Source organism: Delphinus delphis, chromosome 13 (assembly GCF_949987515.2).
Source record: "Delphinus delphis chromosome 13, mDelDel1.2, whole genome shotgun sequence".
Classification (NCBI taxonomy): domain Eukaryota; kingdom Metazoa; phylum Chordata; class Mammalia; order Artiodactyla; family Delphinidae; genus Delphinus; species Delphinus delphis.
The window spans coordinates 80,670,623-80,685,787 of record NC_082695.1 but is presented as its reverse complement, the minus strand read 5'-3'; the positions used below and the strand labels follow the sequence as shown (position 1 = coordinate 80,685,787).

The following is a 15,165-nucleotide window of genomic DNA, read 5'->3' as shown; positions in this document are numbered from 1 at the left end:
TGGAAGGGTGTGTCGCTCTAGACCTGATCCTTAAGAACGCCCCAGCAGCGTGACTTTGCTTAAGGAGGAGGAAGAAGCAGGGATAGGCAGGTGCGGATGCCCAAGACCCTAACCTTCCTCGGCCGGGTGCTACGTGGACTAATGGTTTTGGCCCATCTGTAGCGAATTTCCAATAACTGAAGAACACATGTGGCCCACCTTCACAGAGGCTCAAGTGGCCCTGCAGGCCTCCTGGTGGTCTCCTGGGCCTGTGGGGAGGGATTAGGAACAGTGAGTAATGAGACTGTTAACCAGACTCAGAGTTCTAGGTTTGTCCTTTCTGTTCCTGTTTGTTACTGGACCCAGTTGAGCCTCCTCATGAAGTCAGGTCAGTCAGGCTGTGACACAATCCAAGCCTTAACTGACAAATTTCTGGACATGGAAAAAGCCACCATGAAGAGCACAAAGGTTGACCAGCACAGAGTAACAGTAAGTGGGAACTGGGTGCCCTCTCTGGGATGACCCATGCAAGAGCCTTTCCAGAAGCTCTGAGTGAGGCTGCTCAGTGATGGGGTCTCAAAGGAGGAGACTGATAGGCTCCTTACCAAGGACCTCATGGCCAGGTACCAACCTGTGAGGGGTCTGATGGGCTTTTTCAAAGGTCAGCATGATGACAGCCCTGTGGCTATTAGAATTACACCCACCATCCTGCCTAGTAAGTCTGGAGACAAGTCAGAGAGTCCCAAAACCTTTACCCAGACCTTGACAGGGTGTTCGGTTGAGGCCTCTCTCTCCCCGGGGGCAGGGGCTGCCAAGGTCAGAGTTCATTGGGGAGGTGGAGGAGAACTGCACGTCTTGGGCCTTTTGGATATCAGTATACAGGTGAGTATGATGCCTACAACCCCTGCTACCAGGAGGAGGAGGGTACGCATAATGCCCTCAGGTTTTGGGTCTGTGATGACCAGTGCCAGCACGCTTGCCCAGGCCCGGTCCTGGCTGAGTGCTTTTGGGCCCCTACTCGTCAGCCTGCTACCTGGCACAGATGTGTTAGCTGTGTGCACTCCTGCTGGCCTTGGTCCCCAAGCCCCAGTGGGGATTGCTGCACTTTAGGCCATCTTCCTGCAGCATTGGAAGACTGAACCTACCCGACCTTCAGCTCTCAGTGCCATTGTCTCCCCAGAACGGTGTTGGCTGCATGGTGAGTAAAAGAAATAACTGAGCTGAAGGAAGCCAGAGTGCTCTGTGAGCCTTTTTCTATTCAGGAGCCCCCCATCCCCACCCCCCGACCCCCTTCTGGCCTGTGCACAAGGCCTTGGGTACCTGGAGACTCAACATTGATGACAGGTGGCTCAGTACCATGGTGGTACCTGACATCAGGAAGATGCTACTAGAGGGAGCTTGGTCTGTGGCATTAATGATGTCACGTGCCAGCATGTGTCTTCACTGGGCTGATAAGGATCAATTTCCTTCATTTGGATGGATTCAACACACCTTTAATATCCTATGCTTATCTAAATTCCCTGCCTGTCTGCTCTCAGTAGGTAGGCCATGACCTGGAAAAACTTCTAGAGGGAGCACAGACCTTCCACTATATTGATACCAGCTCCTAGATTGCCCAGACATGGTCACTGTCCAACAAGGACCCGACACCATGATGACTCACAGGTGGCAACATGGCTGGGCTGTTAATACCAACAAAGTGTAACAACTGAGATTCCTGGGGGGTGATCTGGGAAGCAGTACAACATCTCATTCTAGGAGATCATTACCAAACTCTTGGCCCTTTCTGACCCCCAAAATAAAAAAGGCTCAGGGATTGATGGGCTTATTGGGCTACTGATGTTGTCACATAACTCGTGCAGGGATCTGGCACCCATCTATCAGGTACTAGAAAGGCCACTGCCTTTTAGCTGGGCACCAACCAACAGGATACTCTAGAGGCCCTTAGGCTGGCCACCAGGCTTCCCTTCTCCTGGGTCTCACTGGTCCGCATCTGCCATTTGAGTTACACATCTCAGCAACCTCTCAGTTCACTGATGGGAGCCTGTGGCAGAAGGACGACATCACAAACCAGCACAGACCTGGTAAGCCCCCCAAGTTGGCTGAAAGATACATAGCTTTTGAGAGGCAGTTACTGGCCTGTTGGCCCTTGGTGGACGAGTGTGGTAGTAGACACACGAGCAGATATTCTAATCATGTTGCTGAAGAACGATAGCTTTGGAATCTCATGAACTAGGAACGGCACCTCCAGGAGCTCAGCTGGAGTCTCACAATTCAGTGAAAAGGTCTCCCGAGTGTCCCTCCACCTCCCAGGAGTAATACCCAAGGAGCCACTGCCTCCTCTGGCCCAGGGGGGACCCAGACATAGAGACCTCCCATGCCACCTGTGGGCCTGGTTCACTGATGGCTCCTCCTGGGACGGAACTGGGTGCAGCCCACTTCCAACCTGAAAGAGACCTGTCCTTCCCAAGCGTGGTAAAGGACCTTTGCACAATGGGCAGCTTCATGCAGTGTGGAAGACAGATCTGTCCTGCTGTTCCCCCCCCTGCTCCTTGCTCCAGCCCTCGCACATAGGCCCTGCTGTGTGTTCACCCACTCGCTGGGCTCTGGCAAATGGCTCGGCCATTGGTTGTGTGGCATATAAAGCAGACCCCCTGTGAGGATGGGACATTGGGATGACGATTGGTTCTGCCCCTACTAAGTGTTTTGTTCCCTCCGTGGTTGCTCACCAGGAAGGGCCCTGTGCTGACAAAGGGAAATGACCAATGAGCATCCCGTGCTTGTCAGCTGAACACAGGAACTGAATTGCTGTCCACCCCAGAGCAAGCAGATGTGCAGCTAATTGCCTCCTCCTGGACCCACAAGAGGATGGCCCTTGGAAATTCAGACACCGTTGTAGGTTGAGCTGGCATGCACAGACTGCCACTGCTGTGGGAAGACTGAACCAGCATGAAAAAGCCGTCCCGCTTGTCAGACCCTGGTCAAGGCTAAACATAACTACCCAGGAACACATTACTTCACGTTGGGCCAGGGCGTTCTCAGCAGATAGAACACGTTAGGCACCTCATCCCACCCGTAGTATCCCCCGGATCCTGACTGCAGCTGACACTTCGTCTAGCCATCCCCACGCATTCCACTGACTCGGGCCACACTCTCAGGCCCTATAGGATGACATTTGTTTCCTATTCAGGTTCCCTGAGAGCACTGTATCTGGTAACAGCCCTGGATTTGCAGTCCAAGCTACACATCAGTGAGCTCAGTCATGGGGCGTACAGTGGACTCTCCGTATCACCCCTAATCCATAGGGGTGTTGAGCATTTTAATGAACAGTTAAAGAACAGGTTTAATCAGCGGATGGGAGGGGACAAGATTACCACGGCCTGGATTACACAGCTCAGGCAAGCGGCCTGGGGGCTAAAGGCAGCAGTTCCCCAGTCCGGTACTGCTCATTAACCCTGCATGTGCGAACACGCTGTCTGCCCCTTCCTTTAATCGTATGCCCTTCTACAATTACGACACTTTCCACTCCATGTGGGGCCCTGTAAGGGACTTCTGTACCCTTCGACTCCTTCCCAACGACTCAAATTGGTGGGAGAGGAGGATGGCTGTTAAACATCAAGGAGCGGGGGACGGCAGACTCCAACATTGGCCGCTGCGTGCAGAGCATGGGGTTTTGTCTACAAAGACCTCAAGAATAATGACCATCGATTAGAGGGCTCTGGTTCAACAACTTGCTTAAGGTGGCCGTGACACTTTCCTGGGTAGCCCCACGAGATGAATATAAAATAGAATTTTTTACTATAAACCACAAGGGGAGCCAAACCAAAATATTTGAGGGATTGATTAAGGGTGCTGTCCTTGTCCATGGTACACAACAGACTGTGTTGCAGTTGTGTAGATGTGAACACCTTTGGACCTAACAGCTATGATATGGGGATATGTTCTCTTTGTCTTATCTATAAGGTTAAGAATCTTATTAAAATATCCCCACAGAGAACTTCTGTCACTCATCTAGTACAAATTGAATATAGATCACTGAGCAAGGCACTAGGAGATGAAACAAATACACTCCTCGCTTAGTGTATCTATGGTTGGATAATATGTAAGTAACTACAACATGTGGAAATTGATGAAAATCATAAAGAGGGTAAAGATGATATGGAGAGATCGTTTCTAGCTCTGAGGAATTTAGGAAGGCATTACAGAGTTAGCAGTGCTTTTGGCTGGATAGGATTTGAATATGAAAGAATGTAGGAAGTCAAACATTGTGAATTTAGCTGTGGTAAGTACCATAGTCTGATTGGAAATCATACTCATGTTTGAGTATGATTATATACTCAAATATATAATCATATATATTTGATTGGGTGCTTATATTTGAGTGGGAAGAGAAGTTGGAGCCAGAGTAGTGTAGCAATTTGTACTTTTTTTGTAGGTGGTGGGAAGGGACCTAGAAAATGTCAAATAAGAGTAACATGATCAGAACTGTGTTTTAGGAAAATTCTTTGTAGAGTATTGTGTCAGGGCTCCCCAAAGCACCCCCAGCTTCACTGATTGACCAGGAACACTCAGAGGACTGAGCCTGTCGTGGAAGTCAGAGCCGTGATTTGTTACAGTGAGAGAACACAAAGGAAAATCAGCAAAGGGAAAGGGTGCGTGGGGCGAATTCCAGGGAAAACCAGGAACAAGTTCCCAAGAGTCCTCTCAGTAGAGTCATACAGCACGTGCTTAATTTCTTCATCAGGAGTTGCAACCACAAGTGGGAAATGCTACCTACCAAGGAACCTCGTTAGAGACTCTGCCCAGGAATTTTTATTGGGGATTGGCCATGCAAGCACCCCTCTGCCTAGCCATTACCAAAATTCCAGACTTCCTGAAGGAAAGTAGCTGTTCATCACAAAACCACATTGTACAGCGGGAGACCAGTGAACCACCCTTCCCAGATGCCCCCCAGGAACCAGTCCTGCAAGCAGACCTTTCTAAGGCTAACCCCTCAGGCCTGCTCTGTAATGCACAGGTATAAGTGGAGTGTAGGGCTACAAGCTAAAGCATTTGTCTGTCTGTGTTTCTACAAAGTCCCACTTTAATTTTTTTTTTGACTCTTTACTCCTTATTATCATTTCTCTACTTTTATTAAGATGTTTAATGGATAAGATCTAGAGGTCTCTCAGTAAAAATAAAAATTTTTTGAAAGAATTTGTTCTATGCTCCTATATTTATCAATTTATTATCTTTACCTGTACTATTCAGTTGTAAAGTGGAAACCTACAATCAAAGATTTGTTTTCTTGTTTTTGTTTTTTAGATTTAAAGAAAATCGAAAAGATGACATTTGGCTTGTAGATGTGAGTATGTAAACTTTTTGTACTAAGTAACCGCCCCTACCATTTTAAGTGTTATTTTGCATTCTCTTCACCCCAATATGTAATAGACAGTATTAATGTATATTACCCACTTCGTTTGCTCAGGTAGTACCATTTGGGTTTTTATATTTAAGTGAACCTCAAAGCCTTAGGATTCCTGGCAGGGGAATGATGAAATTCAATGAGGTCCACTTGTGGATTATGTCTGAGGGAGATTATGGTATGATTTTATTACAGAATTCACTCTTTATTTTTTCATATTAACCAAGAGATTGAGTATATTAATATCACTTGGCAGTCAAAATCATATTTTCATCTTAGTAGTGAACAAAATCAGATTTTCATCTTCCTTTCCTCACTTGGACGCTTTGAATGTATTTAAACCTTATGATGTTTGGGATTCATTTTGACATGCCTCAGTGAAAAAGTAGAGTGGCAGCAAAAGAGATGGAATGAGAATGGCAGAGCTGACAGTTATTGAAGCCAGGCAATGAGGCGTGAAGGTCCCTTGTTTAATTCTGTCTGTTTTCCTTTTGTATATGTTTGAACATTTCCATAGTGTAATATTAAAAGAGAGAGAAATCTTGTTTCATAAAAGTACAACAAGCAGTTTGTTACACTATTTCACTGGAGGAACCTAACTACCACCCCAGCCATCTGGTGATTCTGAAGCAGAAAGAACTAGGGTTTTAGTTTCATCAGACTGACTTGTCACTGTACCAAACCAGTCATCCTGATGATTCCCCACGTCTTACCAGTGGTTACGCTTAGAACAGCAGAGGCACCTACTGTGTTGGAATTTTTGTAATAGAAATAAATTTTATCATTAACACTTAAGGGGTGTGCATGTGATATATGAAGTGTATTTGGTGGTTTAATTTTATATATAACATGGACATACCTGGGAGCAAAGATGCTTTACTGTAAATCATCTACTTTAAATAGATATCAGTAGTCATTTAAACTTAAAGTAGGATCAGTGTTGAGGTATATCCTAGGAGATGACCTGTCTAGTTTGTGTATATGTGTGTTCTTTTATTTTGAAACCACTTTAAAAATTATATTTAGACTTTTTGTCTAAAATAGATTATTATCCAATCATTTAGTCGAAAAGATTCTTTTAAAATTAAGATTGATACCCAAAGTAGCACAGTATCTTAGTGGTTTTCTCTCTCTCTTTTTTTTTCAAACAAGTTTTATGCACCATGGTGTGGCCATTGTAAAAAACTGGAACCAATTTGGAATGAAGTTGGTCTAGAGATGAAAAGCATTGGTTCTCCAGTTAAAGTTGGAAAGATGGACGCTACTTCCTATTCCAGTAAGCATCTACTCAGTTTATCATTCTACTGTTCTGGTAATGAAAGCATTTTAATTACATGAAGCAGTATTCAAGGTAAGAGGAAGAAATATATATATATATTTTTTAGCTCATGTAAAATTAAAATTATCTTAGAGATTTCAGACTATATTTTATGAGTTAGATGAATTAACCATTGAATATGTAATATGCAGTCTGTGTTGATCTTATACCCAATATAGATGTATGAGCCATTTTCCTATTTTGAGCCCACTTGAGATAATCAGTTGCCTGAGACAGCCACAGAAATTTCAGTGTTGAACTCTTGACATTGCTGCATGGCTTAAGAGTGAGAGTTTGCTGTCTGAGTAGCCTGAATGGCATCGTAGAGGAGTAATGGCAACTCGAAGGACAAGATGAGTTAGGATAAATACAAGTGAGGATTGGGAAAGTGTTCACATTAGAGAGAATATCAAACCAAAATCATAGAGGTGAAAAAGAGTTTAGTGAGTCTGTACCAGAGACTAGAATGTCTTCGAGCAGAAACTGGCAAACCACATCGCTGGACAGTCTGGCCTCCGCCTGCTTTGTACATACAGCTCGACTGGAACAAGTCACTCTCCTTTGTTTACCCTTATTCATGGCTGTTTTCATGTCCCAGAGGCAGATTCAAGTAGTTACAGCAGAGACTGTAGGCCCCACGAAGCCTAAAATATTTATTATCAGACCCTGTACAGATAAAGTTTACCAACACCTGCCTTGAAGGATTTGGGAAAACGCAAAATTAAGTTTAGAGAAGTATGAGGTATCACACAGATTTGGGAAGAGCATGGCTTCAGAAAGTAGATCAAATACGGCTCTGCCTACTACTTTTGCCCTGTAGCATGGGGAAAGTTTCTTAACGTCTCTAAACTTTGATTTCTACATGGGTAAATATTTAATTATAATGAATTTTTTATTGGTTGTTTTGAGATTAGAGTGAGGTAGCACATGTACAGTCCCTTGTAGTATGCAATAAATGTAGGTTCCCTTTTCCTTTAATTAATGAAGAAAGTGGAAGTATGAAATGCAAAATGCATATTTCATTTTAGGAAATCAGCATTGTACTCTGGATATAAGTTTGGAACAAGACAGACGTATGTTTTAAGCCCAAGTCTATCATCTCTTACTTTTGTGGCTTTGGGGAAGTGCTTAACCTCTCTTAATTTTAGTTTCTCTGTCTAAATGAGAGAGTGATAATTCTCAAGGTTGTGAGGTCTGTATTAATATTTCTTATTCAAAACCCCTAGCACAATGGCTAGTACTTACAAGGTGCTAAGGGATAATACCAGATTTTAAGAGCCTCTCAGGTGGGATAAAGTGTTTCGGATTTTATCACTTGTCAATTGAGAGGTAATACACATTTTTGAGAAGGCATATGATTTGATAAAAATGTTTTTGAAAGAAGAACAGATGAAAAGAAGAACATTTAGAGACAAACAGATCATCTAAGTGGACTTTTGTATGCATCTTGGTATAGGGTGCTGGGAGGGCAGACTTGGGTGGTTGGCAGGGCAATAAAGAGGAAACAGTAATTCTTACAGACATTTGCAAGGGTTAAATCACGGATGTGCTAGATTGGCTCTGGTATAAAGAAAAACAATTGAAAATAGGTAAGATTCCTAGCACAATTCACATTGAACTACATTACCACTGGTTAAATGGAAAAGAATAATATATTTAATTTTGTGTGTGTTTTCACGTTAGCAGCTGTTTTGAATTTGTGGTATTTTGCTTTATTGATGTTTGGGAATATGGGGAACTAGAGTGCAGGTGAGATGTTAGAACTGGAATTACTGAGTCACACAAGTGAACTGCTGCGACTTTGAGAGGGGATGAGATCTATGGCAGGAAGTTATCTTAGAAAGAGAAAGATAAGATAATATTCTTGAGTTGGTATTTCTTGAAATAAAGCTTTTACAGTGTTTAAGAAATTATTCCTTTTAACTGTTGTGAAAGTAAATTTTTGTGTCTAGGCATATATGTTGATTAGACATACATACACATACATTCGTCTATACAGTCATTCATTTATTTCAGTCAGTCAAAGGATAACTAATAAACATAAATAAATTGTCTGGTGTTTAGTGTTTGATGTCAGTGATGGATGAATTTTTTTTTTTTTTTTTTTGCGGTATGCGGGCCTCTCACTGTTGTGGCCTCTCCCGTTGCGGAGCACAGGCTCCGGACGCGCAGGCTCAGCAGCCATGGCTCACGGGCCCAGCCGCTCCACGGCATGTGGGATCTTCTGGGACTGGGGCACGAACCCGTGTCCCCTGCATCGGCAGGAGGACGATGGATGAATTTTTCATTCTGTTACAGACTCAAGAAGATGTTTTATGTGCTATGGAGAAAAGAAATATCATCTTCCTAAAAAATGTAGTTAAGTATTCAAAAACTACTGTCTAGAGATTACAAATAGATTTTTGGCATATAATTCTTAAAGTTTTCTTAAATATTTCAAGGCAGCTCAAATACAGGCATTTCAGTAGAACTTGGAATCAAATAGGTGAAGAAATTGAATTTCTTTTTTCAGGCTAGCTGTTGGCAGTATTCTGCATCTAACTATAGAGTACTAAAGGATTGGTTGTTTTGTACATGTTTCTTCCATCCCCGTAGGTTGCTTTTCAGACGGTATAGCATCGGTGTTTCCCAGGGTTTATTCTGCAGGCTGCCTGCATTAGGATTACCTGGGGTGCTCAGTATAAATTCAGATTTCAAAGGCCCACACCAACCCTACCAAATGAAAATCAGATTGAGTCATAAGAATCTGTATTTTTAACATGGACTTCAGGTGATTCTGCTGCACACTCAAGTTAGAGAATCACAGAGTAAAGTATTATTTTGATGGATAGTTATTTATAGGATCTCAGTTTAGGGTGGGATAGGATTATTCCGTGATTAAGTGTAGAAAATCTCTTAGACTGTTTGGTGGTAGCTTATTTTTCAATCATGTAATTGCAGTGATTGAAATAAATGCCATCACACTCAGTCCAACAAATCTCTGTGTATAGAAGTTTTGAACAGGAGGGATTTGAACTTTCATGATTTACCCTGCCCTGTGTGTATCAAAAATTTCTTGATGCATGGTTTTAATTAATAATATATCAAATAACATTAAAAAGTTGTATAATGTCCAGTGTAAATTCACATATTATTTTAGCCTCTCTTTTTTCTACATATTCCTTCAAAAATGAGCACAAAAATTGTTTCTCATTCACCACTTAAAATGTTATGATGTTACCTGTAGTCATGTACTGATTTCTATTATGAAACCACTGAAATTCCATTTATTCCTCAACCTAAGTGTGACATCATTTTATAGTAAAGATCATATTTTACCCCCCTTTCATGTATAAACTTTCAAGGGCATCTGGCCAATAACATTCTGATTCTGATTCTTAGATCTCAGATATATTTGTAGATCAGTCTTACCTTTCTATATTATAAGCCCTTTTAGTCAGTGACTATATTTCAGGGTTGCTCAAACTTGTTACTGTTGACATTTTGGGCCAGATAATTCTTTGTTCTGGAGGGGAGAAGAGTTTTCCTATGCGTTGTAGGATGTTTAGCAGCATTCTTGGCCTCTACCAACTAGATGCCAGTAGCTCCCTTCTCTCCCCACCCCCTAAGTTGTGGCAACCAGAAATGTCTCCAGACATTGAGGGCAAAATCATCCCCAGTTGAGAACCTCTGCATTATTTTATTCCTTTCCCATTTTAGACACATAGTAACACTCAGTAAACACTAAGAAAAATAGTATTTTTGAGCTGAAAAGGATTTCAGGTTGAGTTCAACTCCTCACTTTTTCCCTCCTTTCATTGTGTAGATGAAGTAACAGAAGGTAATTAGCAGTGAACTGACTTTACTAATTTCGGACATCAAAGTCAGCAACAGAATTAGGCCCAGAATCCAAGATCACCATGATTCAAAATCAGGCCTATCTTAACCATCAAGTTGTTATCATTTCAAGGAGAAAACAAATGAAATAGGGAGCTTTACGCTTAACCTTATTTTCTGAACATTTAAAATTACAAAATTTCCGGGGAAGTTATTCACGTTGCAGATGGATTCTTCAGTTTGTAATGGAATTGATCTCAGGTTTCTATATAAACCATTGTTCTTTGACAGGAAAAAATAAAGAACAAAAGATTTAAACTCAGACTTGAGTTTCAGCATCGGTCCTGCTGCCTAATCAATGCTTGCTTTCTAACAAGTTAACAAGTCTTCCGAAGTATTAGCTTATCTGAAAGATAACATTAGCATCTGTCACCCCACCTCACTAAATTGTTTTGAGGGGTAGTTGAAGGCATATTAATGCCAATTATAAGATATCTACACATGCTAATTCTTATTAATATTTTTTGCACATTAGTGTGTCAACAGGTAATTACTTAACAGTGAGGTCAGGACCAAGAATAGAAGAAACTGGACTCAGCATTTGAGCATCTGTATGTGCTGAACTCTCTGTTAGATTCTTTTCCACTCTTCCTTATTTTAAATACCACACATAGCCCTACAAGATGAATGGTATCCCCAGAAGCGGAAACAGAATCCAAAGTGAAGGAGCTTACGCTGAGCTGCATGGACAATAAATGGAGACGTTGGAACCCTAACCTGGGTCGTTATGTACCTGTAACTCATGCCTTGCTGTGTGCCTCTTTAATTATACAATCATTTACATTTAGGAAAACCTACCTTTGAAGTTTTAGCAGTCATTGTCAGTTGAAGTTCTGTCAGAGATGAAAGTAATGTTCAAAGAACCAAAGGGCTAAAGGGTGGGTGGTATCATCTCCATCTTATAGGTAAGAAAACTGAGGTCAAGGAAATTAAGTGATGGGCTTACGTGTGGAGCTGGGATTTTCTCTCTGAAGCTTATCATGAGAACCATAATGTCAGCTATAAAATACCACCACTGTATTTTCTCATTGATTGCATATTTCATTTTTTAAATTTGATTTGTATACAAATAAATTTTACACTAAATTATGTAAGCAATTGCTACTGGGCTGCACCGCCCCCTCCAGTCAATTTTATTAGTCTTTATATTTTGGCAGTTTTTAATGAGGTTTAGTTGAAAGTAATAATGGCTTATATTTACCTGCCTTCTTAATTTGGGATGGGGAGCATTAAGAACATACATTACTGGGCTTCCCTGGTGGCACAGTGGTTGAGCGTCCTCCTGCCGATGCAGGGGACACGGGTTCGTGCCCCGGTCCGGGAAGAATCCTGCATGCTGTGGAGCGGCTGGGCCCATGAGCCATGGCCACTGAGCCTGCACGTCCGGAGCCTGTGCTCCGCAACGGAAGAGGCCACAACAGTGAGAGGCCCGCGTACCGCAAAAAAAAAAAAAAAAGAACATACATTACACACATAATCTGTGTTTTTTCTTGGAAGAGGGCAATCTCAATAACAGCATTATTCAATTAGAATATGCCTGACCTGAAAATACTTGCAAATGATGTAACCAATAAGGGTTTAATACCAAAATATATAAACAGCTTATACAACTCAATATAAAAAAAAAAGTGGTTAAAAATTGGGCAGAAGACCTAAATAGACATTTCTCCAAAGGAGACATACAGATGGCTAACAGGCACATGAAAAGATGCTTAACGTAGCTAATTATTAGAGAAATGCAAATCAAAACTACAATGGGATATCACCTCTTACTTCTCAGAATGGCCATCATCAAAAAGTCTACAAATAACAAATGTTGGTGAGGATGTGGAGAAAACAGTTGTATACAGTTGGTGGGAATTAAATTGATGCAGCCACTATGGAAAACAGTATGGAGGTTCCTTAAAAAACTAAAAGTAGAGCTACCATATGATCCAGCAATCCCACTCCTGGGTATATATCTGGAAAAAATGAAAACTCTAATTTGAAAAAATACATGCACTCCAGTGTTCACAGGAGCACTATTTATAATACCCAAGACATGGAAACAACCCAAGGGCCAACAGACGATTGGCTTAAGAATATGTGGTATATATATACAACGGAATATTACTCAGCCATAAAAAGAATGAAACTCTGCCATCTGTAACAATGTGGATGGACCTAAAAAGTATTATGCTTAGTGAAATAAGTCAGACTGAGAAAAATAAATACTTTATGTTATCACTTATTTGTGGAATCTGAAAAATAAAACGAATGTGTATAACAGTACTGAAACGGACTCACAGATAATAGAAAACAAACTAGTGGATACCCGTAGGGAGAGGGAAGCAAGGAGGGGCAAGATAAGAATGTGGGATTAAGAGCTACCAACTAGTATATATAAAATAAATAAGCACCAAGGATATATTGTACAGCACAGGGAAATACAGCCATAATAACTGCAGATGAAGTATAATCTATAAAAATATTGTCACTATGCTGTACACCTGAAACTAATATAATATTGTAAATCAACTATACTTCAATAAAATATGTGTGTGTGTATGTATGTGTGTGTGTGTGTGTATATGTGTGTATATACATAGACTTGACAGAGTAAGTCCTAAATTAGAGATAGGCACAAATAAATTATGTAATTGGTCTAAGTTCACATGACTATTCAGAGGCAGAACCTGTATCTTCATATATATATATATACCAAGTTTCTATTTTTGTTACCTCTGTTGTTTGTGTTGCCTCTAATAAAAACCATTGTTGATCACTGTCTGGAACCTTCTGGTCACCTCTCTCCATGCATTTAAGGGAGAAGCTCTAGAGTTGACAAGGAAAGGAGGAGAGATTTTCGATATTATTTGCCACTAATTCACTTTGCCTTTATTCTTGTGTATTGATGGGGAGTGATGAGAAACCAAAATTAATGATTACTAAAGTGATGAGTAAATCAGAACTCACATATAGAGGTAGTTTTCTTATACCCAGCTATCATAAGAATATATTCTGGAAATAAAAGGAGAGATCATGTGAGTAAATACAGTATACTTTGCATATAGTAGTGTAAGTATATTGTATTTTGTCTACTAACTGAGAATATTTTATTTCTTCTTTCCTGTCCTAATTGCCTTGAATCTGTAAAGTAGTATAGTATTAATTTCCCATATTGATTATTATACCTCTTAAAGTCCAAATTCTCTGTTGTTTGCTTGTTTTCATTACTATTCTCCTTTCCCTCAAAAAGATGCCACTGTAGTGTGTGTCTCATTTTAATTAACGTGTGATTTCAGAATAATCTTTGAAATAACTGGAATTACTCTAGGTTATTACAGAAGCAGAAACTTTTAAAACAAGTAGATAAAATTGCTTTTAGATCATATTAAATTAATTTTGCAACTATGATTTATGTTTTTAACATTAAAATACAAAGCATTTCTTTTAAGACTCAGAAAACACTAAAGGAAGAGACGGGCCTTTTTTGAAGAAATATTTGTCCTGGAAATGAACTCAAATGAGGAGTGAGACTTTATTTATATATGTGTGTGTGTATATATATACTATTTTTTTAAAACAAGAATATCTTTTAAAGTAAATACTTTAGAGATAAAAATTTACTCTTTTGGCATTTTTCTTTATTTTGTTATAGTATTTTTGTGCAGGTCATAAGTTGGATTATTAAGTAATTATTTTGTATGAGAATGTCATGTTTTTTCTTTTTTGTATGTGTTTATATTCTTTTATAAGAATTGAAAACAGCATATCTATGGGTTTGTATAAATATATATTTTTTTAAGTAAAAGGCTCATTTATTACCTAGTTTCTCATTTTAAAAAAATTTAGAATTATTTATTCTTTTTCTTGTCAAGGCATTGCTTCAGAGTTTGGAGTTCGAGGTTATCCAACAATTAAGCTGTAAGTTGAGTGTTGTATGTTTATATGTGTATTTTTATTAGTTCACTCTACTTACATTTTATTACATTAATTTCTAGTAGCTTCCTTGGAGGACTGAAGATTTGGGTTCCACAGTTCTTTCTAGGTGCAGTGTGTGATCCAGGGAGAGGGACTTCATCCGTGCTTTTCTTTGCACTTAAGTTAATGTGTGGTTTCTGGCTAATTCACCAAATGTGTTTTGAGTTTACTGTGACAGGTGCTGAGCAGGACAAGGTATACAGTTGTAAATTAGGAAAGCTTTACCCCTGAGGAGCTCAAGGATATATTCTGTTTAACTTGTGAATCCTGTCTCTTAACAAATTTTACTTTTCTATGATTGAAATAGACTTATTTCATTAGAGATGAAAGAAAAGAGAATCAAACTGATGGATGTTAATTCTCATCTGTAGATGTTGATCACGTCTAAGACAGAGCATATATGGTAGAAGAAATATTGTGATAATTCTAAAGGACTTGTGTTTTATAATCATAATGTTATTGAATTTTCTCATGAGTTTAATCCTGATCTCATCCTTATTTCAATAATGTGGAGAGTTGAGGAATTATTTTGAAACTTATTTTTATTATAAAGTAAGTTATTTTAGTATTTTAAAATCTCAGATTTTAAAATTTGACTAATTTTAATTTTTTTATTTCTTGGATT

The 15,165-nt window shown here is 40.0% G+C and overlaps 1 protein-coding gene across 3 annotated transcripts in view; it reads left to right on the top strand.

The window, feature by feature from the left end:
* TMX3 (thioredoxin related transmembrane protein 3) overlaps window positions 1-15,165 on the top strand; it is a 46,281-nt gene that overhangs the window by 2,491 nt on the left and 28,625 nt on the right. For 2 of the 3 annotated variants that reach the window (XM_060029197.1, XM_060029198.1), the window contains exon 1: window positions 6,582-6,659. Coding sequence is in view for 1 of the 3 variants with exons in the window: in XM_060029196.1 (XP_059885179.1) it covers window positions 5,284-5,323; window positions 6,536-6,659; window positions 14,438-14,483 (210 nt within the window). In the remaining 2 variants the exon portion in view is untranslated. Of the gene's footprint in view, window positions 1-5,283; window positions 5,324-6,535; window positions 6,660-14,437; window positions 14,484-15,165 lie in introns of those variants that run through there. The other variant, XM_060029196.1, reaches the window with a different exon arrangement.